This window comes from Diplotaxodon limnothrissa, linkage group LG4, assembly GCF_057381915.1.
Source record: "Diplotaxodon limnothrissa isolate DT_005_m linkage group LG4, D_limnothrissa_male_GT1.1, whole genome shotgun sequence".
NCBI lineage: Eukaryota > Metazoa > Chordata > Actinopteri > Cichliformes > Cichlidae > Diplotaxodon > Diplotaxodon limnothrissa.
In genome coordinates this window covers 3,949,128-3,966,024 of record NC_140599.1, presented here as the reverse complement: position 1 = coordinate 3,966,024, position 16,897 = coordinate 3,949,128, and the positions used below count along the sequence as shown (strand labels likewise).

Here is a 16,897-nt window from a genome sequence, read left to right as displayed (position 1 = left end):
CAAATTTGACACCAAAGAGCTCAAAGATTTGGACCAGTAGGTTCGGCTACGTACAGGAGAGGCGAACTGAATGAGACTCAGACAACCGCGAGTTTTGAAAAATAGCCGGAATTGTATTTTTCTTTTCAATTAGAAATAACAGGACATTATGACAAACACACAAAACACTTACAAATGAAATTATTCCCTTTCGGTACCGGTACTCTCTTAATAATACCTTTTGGCAAAATCACAGTGATCACTCGATGAAAACAAAAAAAAAGAAGAAATCTTACCTGGGTGCACCCTTTCTAGAGGTACAGTTCACATCTAACAATGAACCACAATGTCAATCATCAGCATATAAATGTTAACACTTATTTGCATTTTCACAGACTTCGTTTACAAATAGCAACAGTTAATCAGCTGGAGGGTTATTTCCGACCGCTCACACTCACTTTTGTCCACATTCATGGAATGTACAGAGTCCGTAAAACGTGTCCTTAAAACAACCCGCCCGTGAGTCCAGGGGGATGTGTGTGAAAAAGGGGGACTACGAGTACAAAATGGCGTGGTGTGTCTCTGTTTTGTTGCATCTGGCCTACCACACTCTGATGTGCAGGACAGAACAAAGTCATTTGGTCCTTCAACGGGGTTGGCTCGCCATCAATTTCAGGATCCGTTGGAATGCACCAGGAAGATACAAACCAAAGAAACAAAAAAAACAAAACCAAACAAAAGAAAAAAAAAAACCTGACCTCAGAATTAGAAAGACGGAGCAGCGCGAGATGGCGCACGACCGATGAAATGGCGTCGTCTCTAACTCCCGACCTTTCTCGACTCGTCTCAGTAAATCGCCGTGTCTCGTTTCCTCACTAGCTTGCTCATGGAAGGTTCGCGAGCGGAAGAGAGAAAAGAAAAATCTGTGTCCTCCTAGGCAGGGGCGGCAGGCGGAGCCTGTACCACGTTTCAGCAGCTCATTGGCCTAGAGTAGCACGTGTCTAAACCAGAACAGTTAACTCCTTAACTGCTGCACCTATGGTTTATTCATTACAAATGAAGTGTGCTGCTTAGATTAATGATTCTTTTATTCTGGTGTATTCTAGTTAAGCCATACTCAAATATGGGTTACACTAACAGTAATAATTACATCTCTGGAGAATAAATGTGCATTACTAGGAGTTCAGGACTGAGGTCACAGAATCATTCCTCCGCAGCAACATGTCTGTGATTACTCCACTTCTCACAGGCCTCAGGCTGCCAAGGATTCTCCTTTGGTTTGTGATGGTGACAAAAACCACTATCAGACATGTAAAAATAAAGGATTGTGATGAATCCTTTATTTAATCCTTTACTTTCTTCATTGAAATTCAGCTACAGACACCAAACAGACACCTGAGGCTGATTTGGACTCCACACAGGAAACCTTGACAGAAAGGATTGACAGATTTAAAGCTTTCTGTGTGGGGGATGGTGCGTGGAGCAGTTTGTCTCACAGGGTAGTTGTCTAAACTAAATGCGTTTTAAGAATACAAGGAAAAATAAGATGCATATCTGCATGGCATCGGTATCATTGTTGTGACACTGGTTATAGACCTGCCCTGTTCCAATCTGTTTTGTCTGGTCTAAAGCCAGGATTCTTATTTCTGCATCTGCGACTCGACTCGGGTGTCCTTTACACAAGCTGTGGCAACACGCATCTCCTTTTTTGCTTTATCTTCTCTCCTCTCCCAGGTGGTTTGATAAATCCTTCTCCGTTGTGATCTACAAGAATGGGAAGAGCGGGCTGAATGCAGAGCACTCCTGGGCTGATGCACCAACTGTAGCGCACCTTTGGGAGGTGATCCTTGGTCTTATTTCTGAATTTGTGCTGACATGCATTTATCACACAGGGATAGCACAGCTGCAAGTTGAAAGTTCCAGATGGAGCCAGTTCCAGGAACTGGCTGTGTTAAAAGAATCTGATTGTGTTACAGTATTATCTTAGAAAGCACAGCAAAGAGGAAGTGACACTTACGGGGACACAATCAGACTTGAACTAATGGCCTTCAACACCCACCATTTTTACCACAGTGAGATAAAAGCAAGACTAAAACATGCTATCTGATAATATTAGCAGCATTTATTAATTTGACTTGATATAAGAAGCAAAACTACTAAGACTGCAGAAATCTGTGTTTCAGTTACATGATGATGTTTAAGAATGAACATTTCTAACCCTGGGTTAAGAAGAGAGGAGAGCAGAGATTATCTTTAGGCAGCAGTATGGTTTCACGCTGAGAAAGAGCACCTTAAACTGCACGTTTGATGGTGGATGGTGGAGAATGTCAGAAGGAGCTGCACTGAGAAAGCGTATGATGGGGTACCAAAAGAGGAATTTTCATTGGACAGATTTAGAAATGAGTACGTCAGAGGAACCGCTTGGGTCGAGCATTTTGGAGGAAAGGCTGAGATGCTTTGGACATGTGCAGGGGAGAGATGGTGGATATATCAGATATAAGCAATGTTCCCTCTAAGCTACTCTCTGATTGCGCACTGCTGGCATGTCTCTGCGCACAGAAAATCTGCGTTGCGCACAAAAAAAAATATAACCTGAACTGAAATTAAAGTTAAAACTTTAACAATCCTGTTTTGCAGTGTTAGTCAGTGACTGGCTGCTCCTGTATGGGATCAGAACGATGCCACCTTATCCCATAGTCCAGCCAATAATGCGATTCACATTCGTATATACGCAGCCAATCAACGTGGTTGACAGGATATGACAGCGTCCTTATGTGCCCACACCGGTGTTTTAGCAAAGCGGCTGATGTGGAGTGAAGCCACGTTAATGACAACGTGTACAACCATTGGAGATGTGAGCAGGACAGACGGAACAACTGACGGAGAAAGTGTGGACTTTATATTTTTAAATTGTGTTGATCGGCCACATAAAACCAGAGTTATGATAAAATATCTGCAATGTTTGGTTTTCTTCCTGAATACTGTCGTTGTTTATATTTACTGCGGGAAGAAACGGTAAAAACGGCGTTTTATAAGGAAAACGCTCGAAAAAAACCCAGCCTTTCCTATTGGTGGAAAAATGTACCATGTCGACCAATCAAAAAATGATATAGCAACATGTTGTTTAGGGAGGGGGAAGTTTTAGGAGTGACGGCAGTGTTTTGAGATGTGAGAGATTTGTGACTTTTAGTACAAATCTTGTGTAGTTAGTGTGTAGTGAGTGTGTAGTGTAGTCAATAGTGTTGTTGTGTGTCAGAACAATGAGGCGACTGCTGAGTGTTACAGGTGTTACAGCAGTGATACATCTGCTGCTGTCAGGCCTGCAGGTATCAGGCTGTTGTTCTCCTTCATCTCATAGTGGACAGGAATCAAATCTGCATCAAATCTGGCATCAGATTTGATGCAGAACAGCTGATTGTTCTGTAAATAGTTTGAAATGTTTGTTTAAAAAAACGCCTTGGCTGCATTTTTAGGTAATGTTTTCAAAATTGGAGTTCAAGTAATTTTTACTTCCAATAGTGTTAACATGCTACACAGGTCATGAAGAAGATTTATTTTCATTTTCATTGTAAGTGGGCTAAAGCAGTTAATTAAAAGTCGGCTAACATAAATGTAAATGCTGTAATTTGATTATTTTAATAAACATGTAACTTGGATGCTGGCGTGACCACAGTGCACACGTCTGCTGTCGCTCACAGTGGTCCAAGGGACGCTCAGGGAGTTTGTGTGTTCGCTCACACACATGAAAAATTAGAGGGAACATTGAATATAGGATGTTAAATATGGAGCTGCCAGTCAGGAGGAGAAGAGGAGGACCTCAGAGGAGCTTCATGGATGTAGTGAAAGGAGGACGTGCAGGCGGTTGGTGTGCTGGAATAGAGAGGGTTAGCTGCAGCCAATGATCCGGGCAGCTGAAAAGAATAGAGTGCATTCATGTGTATATCACATACACATGAATGCATCATGTTTGTCTGAGCTCATTTTAAATATTCTACTTTAAGTAGCTTCTTCTTTTGGCCAGTGATAAAGAAATATTCGATCCTTGAGTTCATTTGTTAAGCTTTGATGTTGCCAGCTAGCCTGAATTATGCACAAGGGTCTTACCATTGTTATCTGGTTTAGTCTGAAAATCCAAAAACTCTAGACTTTCTGTAGTTTCCTGTCTATAAAAGGTTTCCAAATGTTGCGCTGTTGATTCTGGCTTAATAAGTCCAGCTTGTCACAGATTTTGTGGTTTGTTTGATGCAGTGTTGCAAACCTAACTCTGCTCTTTAGAGAGAACAGACTTCGTCCTGGCAACTTTTCCAAAAATTAGTTCCGTCTTTTTGTAATTGGGCTGTCATGAAATGTAACATTTAATGTTAACAATTGTAGATAATCAGTTAATCAAGTGCATTAGCAGCAACTTAAAAAATGCTTATGCTGAGTTTTCAAGCACTCATCACCTCTCTTGTATTTTTGTGTCGTCCATTAAAAAAAACCTTTTTTCCCCTTTTATAATGGGGTACATTTTTGCAAGTATGGCTGTGCTAACTCTCATACTAAGTCTCAATAATCTTTTCCTTCACTATTATTTTTTCCTCCAGTACACGCTGGCCACAGATGCCTTCCAGCTAGGCTACACCGAGGACGGCCACTGTAAAGGTGATGTGGAGCCTTCTCTACCCCAACCTCAGAGACTTGTCTGGAACATCCCGGCAGAGGTAGGAATGCTGGGCAAGATGTGTGTGTCTGATTAGTGTGAAACTGCCCTCACTTGTCTCAAGATAGGGCAAAGTAACTCGCTGGAATCTCGTGTGTATATACGATGTATGCATGTAGTCTTGACACCATGTTAGACCATCTTGCCCTTACAGACTCTAGTCTGATGTACATCAGATGTGATTTAAGTCTCACTGTTTAGTCTGTGAAGGTTCTCCGTCATGCAGGTGATCATAGTCTAAGGAGCTTGGAAAAAAAGGCATCTGAACTTCTTGAAGTTACTTGAAGACGTTTCACCTCTTATCTGAGAAGCTTTCAGTTTTAGGGTCAAATGGTGGAGTGTCTCCCCAAGAGGGTCATAAACCCCCCGTTGATCCTCTACCTTATCGCACAAGTCAAGGTGTGAAAAGAGGTGTAGGTCACAGTCAGCCAGGGTTTCGGGTGAGCTCACTGTGAAACCTAGCCGCACCCCATCATATGATTTCCTGAAGTCAAAAGGCCCAGGGTGTGAGTGGGCATAAAGGCGTCTGGGAAATGATCTCGAAACTGGATTATAGAGACACAGTTGGTGTCGTAAGCCAGCGCCTCTGTTCAAAGATGGTCGTTCACAGTGGACATAGATGGTTTCTATGAAATTGAATGTCTTTCCATTTGGAACAGTCCTGGGTTGGCTTTGGCATTTCTTGATCATGTTCCGTTCTTCTTTGCAGCGTTTTTGTGTTGAAGAATATTATCCTGAAATCTGTAAGGGATTTTTTTGCATTTTTTTTCACTTGCAGTCAGATTACCAGGTGGTGGTTAACCAGTCTCTAGGCCTGCGTGACTGAGCCCTTGGCTGACAGCGAGAGCACTGTCAGAGTATAAGACCAGCTCAGCAGTTTGAGGGGTGAATTTTAATTCTATCCCACAACATTAACCGATGGTGCAATTAATGACCCCATCTTCCTCATCAGGACTTGAGTGAAACTATTCTAAACTATAACTTTCACTGTCACTGAAGTGAGTTATAATTGAACTGGGAGATTTCCTACTGCTTTCCAGTCAGGTCATCAGGGAGAGCAGGCAAACTTCACACAGGAACAGTTTGAGGTTTCAACCACAAACCTAACTACTCTATTCTACTGATATGCTAATAATTGTGTTAGCATGGGTTCGTTTCCAGTTCAACTGTCACTTTGCATTTTGAGAAAGAGTTCCGGTCTCACTCCCAAACCGTCTAAGCTGTGAGGTTACGTCCACAGCAGAAGCTTTTTAGCTCAAAATGATACTTGTCATGGTGCTAAATGCTGTCAACAGGGTGGGAGGAAGGCAGGTGCAGTTCAGCAGTGAGGGCTCAAGGGTCGCGAAGTATCGAACAACTCTGCTGCCCTCTTTCCTTGAGCTGTTTTCACTCTGGTTTTCTTTTTTGTTTTTATGAACTTTGTTCAAGTTTCTCCATGCTAGCATTAAAACAGTGTTTCTGTACTGCTCCCTCTGCCTTTGCAAGTGTTTGAATAAAGTAAAAGATATTGTGGGCCGTGGCAACACTCACAGCTATGACAATGTCAATTGTTGTCAGCGGAAGCGGAAACAATTGAAGGATTTCAGACGCCATTAAGCCTTCTTCTGTAAGACCTGTGGCTCCACTTTGGGACTGCAGCAGTGACTACGTTCATGAGCAACACATAAATCTTCTGTTGGAGAAAAGCTGACCTATATTTTATTCCACAATGTCTCCCCCACCCACTGACATCCTGACAGAGCAAGCCCAGCGCATTATTCAATAGCAGGAGGTGCATGAAACTGCATCCTATTATTTATTTTTAGTGTACAAAGTGCTGCCACGGATGGAAATTAGGACGCACAAAATAATTAGTCCTCAAAACTACTGCAGGTTAAAAGGAACTGAAAACATCGCAGTAAAATGAAAGCATGATGTAACAGGTCTTATCCTTTCCCAGCAACCAATTTGATGTTTAAACAGTAGTAATTCCATTTTATACTCATTGAGATAATAGTTACTGTGTTATCTGCATGTCTTAAAAATCACACACAGACATGGATAAGAACCTCTTCCTGAAGACTTCTGTAAACTCTAAGTAGGTCTTGCTTAACCTGACTTTCAACTAAGTCAGATTGTCTTCTTATAGAAAAATCTACAGTATAAGGAGCGACTGTTCTACTGCGCTGTAGTGCATCGTCCACCTGGCCTAAACGGTATGTTTTTAAAGGAGTTCAGTGACTTTTTATCCTCGACTTCGAAGCTGTCCAGACTGGTTATAGTCGGGGATTTTAATATACGCGTTGATTAGGGGTGCAACGATACACAAAATTCACGGTTCGGTTCGGTTCGATACTTTGGTGTCACGGTTCGATATTTTTTCGATACAAAAAAAATGTTCATGCCTTTTTAATTTGTCATTTATTAAAATTATAAATATATATTTTAACTCAAAAGTACAGTTTTTAAATTTAACCCTAACCCTTGTGCGTGTTTTTTATTTTGACAGCGAATGCGCACCTGCGGACCACTTATGTGCAGCCCTGGTTATTTAGCTCGTCATATTGCAGCCACAGAAATTATTTTGTCCATGAAACCATAAAGCTGCACTTTCTTTTTGCCTTATAGTCTCATTTGTCATAATTTCTCCGTTTTGTGGTAAGCTTTTCTTTGGCTGTCACTTCTTCACCCTGACCGGTCTTATTTGGCTCAGCAGAACTAAAATATATATCTGTCTGTGAAGGTTCTCAGTCATCCAGGTCATCGTAGTCAAATATAAATCCTGCTGCTTTTACACATGCACTCACATAAGCTCAGCGATTCTCTGCGCGATCAACCTCTCACATGTTTAAGCTGCGGGAGATTTCACTTGTCATGTTTGCATAGTAAGCTAACGATTAATAAGACGATGTCAGAGGAATTGGTGCGCAAATTATCATCACTCACAGATCAGTGCTGTCGCTCTCTATACACAGTTCGCACGATTGCAAAGTGAAAGCAAAAAAACAAGCGCAAATTCAAACGCGATTTCAATATGTCACATATTGACAGTGGCTCACCGATGCCAATGACATAATTACCCAGCTACATTTCCGAAAGAATGCAAAAGCATTGACATATATTTTTCCTTCCTACAATAGCCCGACGGGCAGGGCAGAGATAGATTTTGGTAGCCCGACTGGAAAAATCGCTAGCCCCGGGACGTCGGGCTAGCGATATTGCAAGCCCTGTATCTGATTGAGGAATCACTCATCTTTGGAAAAGAGAGTTTATTACAGAGAAATGTCTCTTTCCAAAATAAAAGCTATACTATCCGCTTCTTCTGGGCTATATTCTCAGCAGCATATTAAACATATAAGGAGAATCCTGTGCTAACAGCTGTCTAAATGACTCGGCTAAAGTTAGTAGCATGCTTGTTGTTGTTTTTTGTCTGCTTCCACTTATCTTTGCACTAGGATGATGTCGGGGTAAATGTGCAGTCATATTCGTTGTGTTCCCACTAGTGCTTTCAGGTTAATCTCGTTGAAATGACCTTAACGCCACAACACGGCAAATCTCCGTTAACGAGCTACCGCCGATCGCCCCGTGCATGGGGCTAGACGGCCAACACGTTAACGAGCTAACTGCGCTAACACACTAGTTCCCACCCATGTAATTGAGCATTGCATGGCACATCCAACATACTGTTTTACTTTAGTCCATGATTCGCTTACCTTCAGGGTCATACGTCACATGAAAACCAAAATAATTCCAAACGCCAGATCTGAATGAGAGTGGGGGAGGTGCCCTGCGCTCTTCCTTCTGACGATGCTGTCTGTGTTGAGCGCTCAGTGGATCTGCGTTCGACTACTCCGCCTAGGCTGCACTGTCGACCCTAGGCGGAGTAGTCGAACACAGATTCACTGAGCGCTCAACACAGACAGCATCGTCAGAAGGAAAGTTGATAAAATAAATTACAAATTTTGTATTGTTCGATACATATGCGTACCGAACCGAAAGCACTGTATCGAACGGTTCAATATCGATACGAATATCGTTGCACCCCTAGCGTTGATGATGACTCCGACCTCTTTGCCAGAGGTTTCCTCAGCGTCATGGATTCTTTTCATTTTACTCAGCATGTGTCTGGTCCCACACACACCAAAGGACACACACTGGACCTTGTTTTTACTTTAGGTTTAAACATTGATTTTATTTGTACTGAGGACATTTTATTTCGGACCATCGTTGTTTTCTTTTTAACCTGTCTTTTCATCTGTCCTTCTCTCCTATTCGACGTGTGGTTAGCTCTCGCATCTTAAATTCCTCTACTGCTGTTAAATTTTCCGATGCCTTTAATTTAGTTTTATCTCCTTATAACGATGTTCATTTTTTAACAAATCTTTTTAATAATCATTGTCTTTGTATTTTAGACAATGTTTGTCCTGTCAAAGTTAGACTAGCTCCGGTTTCAAAGTCGTCTCCCTGGTTAAATGACAGCATTCACTTCTTAAAGCGTTGCTGCCGTAAGGTTGAGCGTTTATGGAGGAAAACGCGTTTGCATGTCCATCTCCTTCATTTAAAGGACCTTTTAGTCTCTTTTAACACTTCAGTTCGAGATGCGAGGGCTGCCTATTTCTCAGACTTAGTGTCTAAGAGCAGAGGTAACCCTAAGGTACTAATCAACACCGTTAGTGATATTGTTGCTCCTGCTCCACGTGCTGTCCCAGTTTCATCAAATGAAGATTGTGAAAAATTTCTTTCTTTCTTCGTTGAAAAAGTCAGTAACGTGAGGAACAGTATCTCTCCTTCTGTGTCTCTCTTGTCTGCTCCAACTCAAGCTAGGCCTGTAATGTTAGAAAGATTTTTACCTGTGTCCTTACCTGAGCTGGTCAAGTTAGTTAATTCAATGAAAGCATCCTCCTGCTCTCTTGATATTTTACCTGGATCTTTGTTTAAAAATGTCTTTCAGTCTGTTGGTCCCTGTGTGCTCACAATTATCAATACCTCACTGGTTTCTGGTCAGGTCCCTGTTTATTGTAAGAATGCTGTCATTCACCCACTGTTAAAAACCCTAAGCTTGATGCTTCTCTTCTTAGTAGCTAAAGACCGATTTCAAAATTACCGTTCATTGCTAAGATTTTAGAAAAGGTTGTGGCTAAGCAGCTTATAGCTGTTCTAGATGAATACAGCATTCTGGATAAATTCCAATCTGGCTTTTGTAGAGCTCACTCTACTGAAACTACACTTCTTAGAGTCTCCAACGACATTTTGATGAGATGAGATGCAGGAGAATGCTCCGTTCTGTTGATGTTGGACCTGACCTCCGCCTTTGATACTGTGGACCATCATATTCTGCTAGATCGGCTGAGACACTGGGTGGGTATATCGGGCTGCTTTGGACTGGTTTGAATCCTATTTGCATGAACGATCCTTTTCTGTGGCTACCTCTAAGTACACTTTTCTTGCCTATGGTGTGCCACAAGGTTCAGTTTTGGGGCCTTTATTGCTCTTACTGTATTTACTTCCTCTTCAACACTTATTGAGCACTTTTAAGGACATTTTGTATCACTGCTATGCAGGTGATATTCAGTTATATATCTCCTTTAAGCCCCATGATGTTTCCAAGCTACAGATTTTGCATAAGTGCATAGACTCCATTAGAGGTTGGATGGCTGGAAACTAGGGCTGCACGATTTTGCATAAAATGAGAATCACGATTTTTTTGGATTAGAATTGAGATCACGATTCTCCCACGATTTTCTTTTCCAGTATAAATATTTATTGCACTTATTAACTGCACATCAACTTCGTAACAGTTGAGACTGAACATAAAAACAATAAATAAACATAAAAACAACAAATGTCTCACGTTTTGTGGTTTCTGCAAAATGTTGTCCTGCTTGAAATTCCGTCTCCACCGTTGCTCGACGCTGCGTGTACAGAGCAGGTAGTGCAACAATAGAAAAATAGTTGCGGGACGGCACTGTGTAGCGTTTGTCTAGGGTGTTGATCATTTTCCTAAATCCCTCGTTTTGCACAGTGTTGATGGGAGCCATATCTTTGGTCAGGTGATTAGTGATAGCCTCCGTAATTTCTTTGTGCCTGCGGGAGTTCAACGGGTATAGGGAAGCGCTGTATAAGGTTCCCGTTATTGATGTTTGGGTGGTTGACCGGGACGGATTTTCTCCTGTCACTTTCTTGGCCTTTACAGCTTCGTCATCTCTCACGTGCTCGCCGTTGTTTTTCCCTGCCAGCTGACTTCTGTATCATGAGGTATAAGGCTCCGCCCTTGTCATTTGTTGAGCAGGAAGAGTGAGCGCTTGTTTTCATGCAGCTTATGTCCCGGATCAAGATGCGGTACAATCGTCATCTTTTTTTTTTTTTTTTTTTTTTTTTTTTTTTTAATCGTTGTCATTTGGAAATGAGATCGCACATAAGTATGAGTCGAGGTTGCGATTTTCTAACGATTAATTGTGCAGCCCTACTGGAAACTTTCTTCAACTAAATGAGGAAAAGACTGAAGTTTTTGTTTGTGCTCCTAAAAAAATGTTGTACGGGGTGGCTGTAGCTCAGGTGGCAGAGCAGGTCAGCCACTAATCAGAAGGTCGGTGGTTCGATCCCAGGCTGCGTCCTGGCTGCATGCCAACTATCCTTGGGCAAGATACTAACCCCGTGTTTGCCTACTGGTGGTGGTCAGAGGGCCCGGTGGCGCCTGTGTCCGGCAGCCTCGCCTCTGTCAGTGCGCCCCAGGGCAGCTGTGGCTACAATGTAGCTGCCATCACCAGTGTGTGAATGTGTGAATGACTGAATGTAGTGTAAAGCGCTTTGGGGTCCTTAGGGACTAGAAAAGCGCTATACAAATGCAGGCCATTTACTAGGGGTGCAACGATACACAAAATTCACGGTTCGGTTCGATATTTTTTCGATACAAAAAAATGTTCATGCCTTTTTAATTTGTCATTTATTAAAATTATAAATATATATATTTTAACTCAAAAGTGCAGTTTTTAAATTTAACCCTAACCCTTGTGCGTGTTTTTTATTTTGACAGCGAATGCGCACCTGCGGACCACTTATGTGCAGCCCTGGTTATTTAGCTCGTCATATTGCAGCCACAGAAATTCTTTTGTCCATGAAACCATAAAGCTGCACTTTCTTTTTGCCTTATAGTCTCATTTGTCATAATTTCTCCGTTTTGTGGTAAGCTTTTCTTTGGCTGTCACTTCTTCACCCTGACCGGTCTTATTTGGCTCAGCAGAACTAAAATATATATCTGTCTGTGAAGGTTCTCAGTCATCCAGGTCATCGTAGTCAAATATAAATCCTGCTGCTTTTACACACGCACTCACATAAGCTCAGCGATTCTCTGCGCGATCAACCTCTCACATGTTTAAGCTGCGGGAGATTTCACTTGTCATGTTTGCATAGTAAGCTAACGATTAATAAGACGATGTCAGAGGAATTGGTGCACAAATTATCATCACTCACCAATCAGTGCTGTCGCTCTCTATACACAGTTGCATAACACATAATTGCAAAGTGAAAGCAAAAAAACAAGCGCAAATTCAAACACGATTTCAATATGTCACATATTGACAGTGGCTCACCGATGCCAATGACATAATTACCTAGCTACATTTCAGAAAGAATGCAAAAGCATTGACATATATTTTTCCTTCCTACAATAGCCCGACGGGCAGGGCAGAGATAGATTTTGGTAGCCCGACTGAAAAAAATCGCTAGCCCCAGGACGTCGGGCTAGCGATATTGCAAGCCCTGTATCTGATTGAGGAATCACTCATCTTTGGAAAAGAGAGTTTATTACAGAGAAATGTCTCTTTCCAAAATAAAAGCTATACTATCCGCTTCTTCTGGGCTATATTCTCAGCAGCATAAGGAGAATCATGTGCTAACAGCTGTCTAAATGACTCGGCTAAAGTTAGTAGCATGCTTGTTGTTTTTGTCTTTGCACTAGGATGATGTCGGCGTAAATGTGCAGTCATATTCGTCGTGTTCCCACTAGTGCTTTCAGGTTAATCTCGTTGAAATGACCTTAACGCCACAACACGGCAAATCTCCGTTAACGAGCTACCGCCGATCGCCCCGTGCATGGGGCTAGACGGCCAACACGTTAACGAGCTAACTGCGCTAACACACTAGTTCCCACCCATGTAATTGAGCATTGCGTGGCACATCCAACATACTGTTTTACTTTAGTCCATGACGCGCTTACCTTCAGGGTCATACGTCACATGAAAACCAAAATAATTCCAAACGCCAGATCTGAATGAGGGTGGGGGAGGTGCCCTGCGCTCTTCCTTCTGACTATGCTGTCTGTGTTGAGCACTCAGTGGATCTGCGCTCGACTGTGCAGCCTAGGCGGAGTAGTCGAACGCAGATTCACTGAGCGCTCAACACAGACAGCATCGTCAGAAGGAAAGTTGATAAAATAAATTACAAATGTTGTATTGTTCGATACATATGCGTACCGAACCGAAAGCACTGTATCGAACGGTTCAATATCGATACGAATATCGTTGCACCCCTACCATTTACCTTGTGTTATGGAAAACTTGGGTCCACTTGCTACATTTGCCAAACCGTCTATCAGGAGCCTTGGTGTTAGTATTGACTCAGCTCTGACTTTGGATCCTCATGTAAAATCTTTGGTTCGCTCCTGTTTTTATCACTTGAGAAACATTGCTAAGCTGAGTCCCATTGCTCCGAATTAGAAATTGTCATTCATGCATTTGTTTCATCTCGTCTGGATTATTGTAATTCTTTGTTTACTTGTTTATGTAAAGCCTATTTGGAGCGTCTGCAAGTTGTTCAGAACGCTGCTGCAAAGCTTCTGACCAAGTCCTCCAAGTACTCCCATGTCACACCCCTGCTGATTCAGCTACACTGGCTCCCCGTTAAATTCAGGATCCAGTTTAAGGTTTTGACCTTGACTTTCAGGGCCCTGCATCCATACATTCCCAGCAGGTCCCTGAGGTCATGTGACCAGGGCTTGCGAGAGAGAGAGAGAGAGAGAGAGAGAGAGAGAGAGACGCTTAATGTGCCTTATAAGCCGGTGTGCCTTATGGTCCAAAAAATACGGTAGCTCCAACCGATGTCACACAATGCGCAGTTGTTTTTGAAACATTAATGCGAGTCTGTGGGTCTTTTGTCTACTCATAACATTAGTGTGATATTAGTGATACATTAGTGTTATTAGTTCTGCAGTGGCGTCTTCCCGTTTAGTGCATAAAATCTGTTGATTGTGCACTAGAATAGACTGCAGCACAAGAGGGTCCAGTGTTTTATGGAAGATGTGTTAATCATTTAGTGCCACACCTACATGTGCTCACGTGCACAAAGCTCAGAGGCAAGGGATAAGGACAGCTGACTAGATTGGCTAAAAGTTGTTCTTCTTGGTGATTAAGGGTGTAGACAGATGTTATTCGTTCATTTTATTTTTAAAGTTTTTAACTTTTTTGGTTGTTTTTTTTGTTTTGTCTTTTGAGAAATGCTCTGATTGCAGGTTGAATCTTATTCATTCATCCATCCACAAAGTGCACAGTCAACTAGACAAAGGGAGGAAAAGATTAAAAATACAGTGGTGAGGAATGTGTCACGTTTGTATGGTACAGTACATGTCTAATTGGTTTTCTGTATTTGTATTGGTTAGTGGAAATGTTTGTCAAGAACACTCATGCTCTCATTCTGGGGACTGAGGTGTTTTCCTATAATGGAAAAATCCCACTGAAGCCAAATAAGCGTGAGGAAACGGGCGGGGATTTTCTTCATCTCCCTTTCACAACACAATACCACCAGCCTAGACAACTTAAAGTGTGTTTTTCTGTGGTAGCGGCAGCTTGTACATAATATTTGAGCCTTTGCCTGGAATTTTGGTTTCGTTTTGGATATGAAAAGTATAGTGGTCATGAGTTGGTTTTTGATGATGGATAATTCATAACTTGGTGCAGTCTGCAGTGTCAGTTTTAGTGAAAGCTTTGGGAGTAGGTAGAAATTTAACACTTCCCAAGACCTGCCCCTTATCGGGCTTCCTGCGTTCTCATTCGCTATAAAACATCTGCTCATAAACTGTTGGGAAATCAGTTTTACCCCGGTTCTTTTTTATTCCTCGGGCCTCCAGAGATGCACCGGACTCAGTAGTCATTTTCACAAAAACTTTATTCATCTTTATTCATCTTCATTTAAGCATGCATGTTGGGTCTGTGTTTCTACAAACCCCGCTAATTCTAGAGACTTATTCATCATGAAGAAAACAAGACAGTCGATCGATCGATTATTTGCGCAATGAGGCCTCGTCTGTGTCCACCACGAAAATGACCTCCAGATCTGACCTCCTCCTGCTGCCTTTTATTGAGAGACAGTTCACACAAAACACGTCAGAACAAAGCCACGCCCCCTTGGTTCTAAGACAAAGCATTGTGTGTGTGTGTGTGTGTGTGTGTGTGTGTGTGTAAAAGCAGGAGGAACATCCTTGGTCATAAAGGGGGTAGTCTCCCCCACACCCTAGATGGTTCACCCTAGATAACACAGTGCCTCCCTCTTCCCGCTCCTCCACAACCACCCACACATGCAGGGCCTTGGAGTGGGGGTATGTCACCAGGGTGCAGAGGAGGCTACCCCCCCCCCCCCCCCCCGTCCCCTTCTGGCTGCCTCTGCCTCAATTTTATCCCACAACTTAGACATTCACATTATTCACACTCCCATTACACATACATATAGGATCTTGGGGGTGGGCACAATCACGGAGTCCAAATTACCATCAGGGTGTATACCTCACCCCTGACGTCGTTGCCCACCTCTCAATTTTAAATACACTTAGTCATTGAGGGCTAGCAGGAGGGACTATGCGCTTACCTGCTGCTCCTTGGCAGGTAGCTCCATGCCCTCCTGGGTTTTAATTGCACCTTAGAACACATACGCATCAACACTACAATGAGCGGGTGGAGGGAGGTTTGGAGTCTTCTCCCACCCCCATTCTCTGCGGCCTGCTGGAGCGGGAGGGCTAGTAGGAGGAGTTGGCCGTCCGACTGCGGTCTGGGGTGTGGGGCCTCCCTGCTGCTGCGGAGTCGGGGTGGTCTGCCTCTCCCCACCGCAGGGAAAAGGGTAACACCACCTGGGTCTGGGTGCAATTCCCCCCTCCAGGGGCAAGGGTACCTAGACCCGGTTTGTAGAGTACGCTTGGGGAGTGTGATCGTGTGTACAGCGTCTCTTTATGTCTGTCTCCACGTTGGTTGAGTGTGGAGTGAGTGCATATGAGAGCATGAGGGTGGGAATGGATGTTTGTGTCTGTGTGTGCCTGTATGTCTGTGTCTATATGTCAGGTTGGGTATCAGACGCCACCTCTCTGGGGACATCTCAGGCCCTCCAAGGTTTGGAGGCCTATCTCCACCCACCACCACTTCCCCTGCCGGTGGCGGACTCCCTCAGGTGTCGGTGTGTTGGTGGTTCTTTGTGTCTGGGGGTGGGCGTCCGGGTACACACCGGCTCACTCCTTGGCGGCCGCTTGTCGGGGCCTGGGGCCTGGGGCTCGCTCGGGCCCCTTTGGAGGTGGGGTGCCCCCGGCCTCTCGGCCTGGGGCTCGGTCACTCAGGCACAGCTGGGGGCCGGCGGAGCTCACGGGCGCGTCACTGCAACTCCCCCTGACTTCTGCTCCGCGGCTGCTGGGCGAGCCCTCATCTGGGACTCTCCTCAGCTCTTACTGGGACAGTGGCGCGGCTGCCCCTCTGTTGGTCTTCCATGGTCTCTTGTGTTCTGGGGGCCTCTGGATGTCTGGAGTTTTGATCTCCTCCATACCCGCTTCACACCCTGGAGGACGGGGCTGTGGCCCCCCCACACTCCCTAGCAGATCATTACATGGAGAAACCTTTGGAATGCAAGCATGCTGATCCACACAGGTATGCACACATGGGTATTCACAGACGCGGACTAAAGCTTTCTTGGCTGTTACCTCAAAGCACACTGTGCGCTGTCTATCTTGCGTGCTGCACAATATCGTTTATTATTTAGTAAATATTGATATCTATGACTAGCTAGTTTATTGTGATGGTGCTTTGTTTTCTCTATTATTATGTTGCTCTTTGTTGTTTGCTGTCTCCTCTGTTTGTTTTTTTTGTTTTTTTGTTTTTTTTTCTCCATACAGGTGACCCAGGAGTTCTTTTTTTTTTTCTCTCTCTTCCCCCCCCTTCTCACCGTCTCTTCTCCCCTTTGGTTTTCTTTCTTTCTCTCCCCCTCTTTCTC

The 16,897-nt window shown here is 43.5% G+C and overlaps 1 protein-coding gene across 1 annotated transcript in view; it reads left to right on the top strand.

Moving 5' to 3' along the window:
• LOC146633058 (carnitine O-palmitoyltransferase 1, liver isoform-like) overlaps positions 1–16,897 on the top strand; it is a 66,234-nt gene that overhangs the window by 31,495 nt on the left and 17,842 nt on the right. The window contains exons 12-13 of the mRNA XM_085351299.1: positions 1,714–1,819; positions 4,566–4,682. Of these exons, the coding sequence (XP_085207425.1) occupies positions 1,714–1,819; positions 4,566–4,682 (223 nt within the window). The remainder of the gene's footprint in view (positions 1–1,713; positions 1,820–4,565; positions 4,683–16,897) is intronic.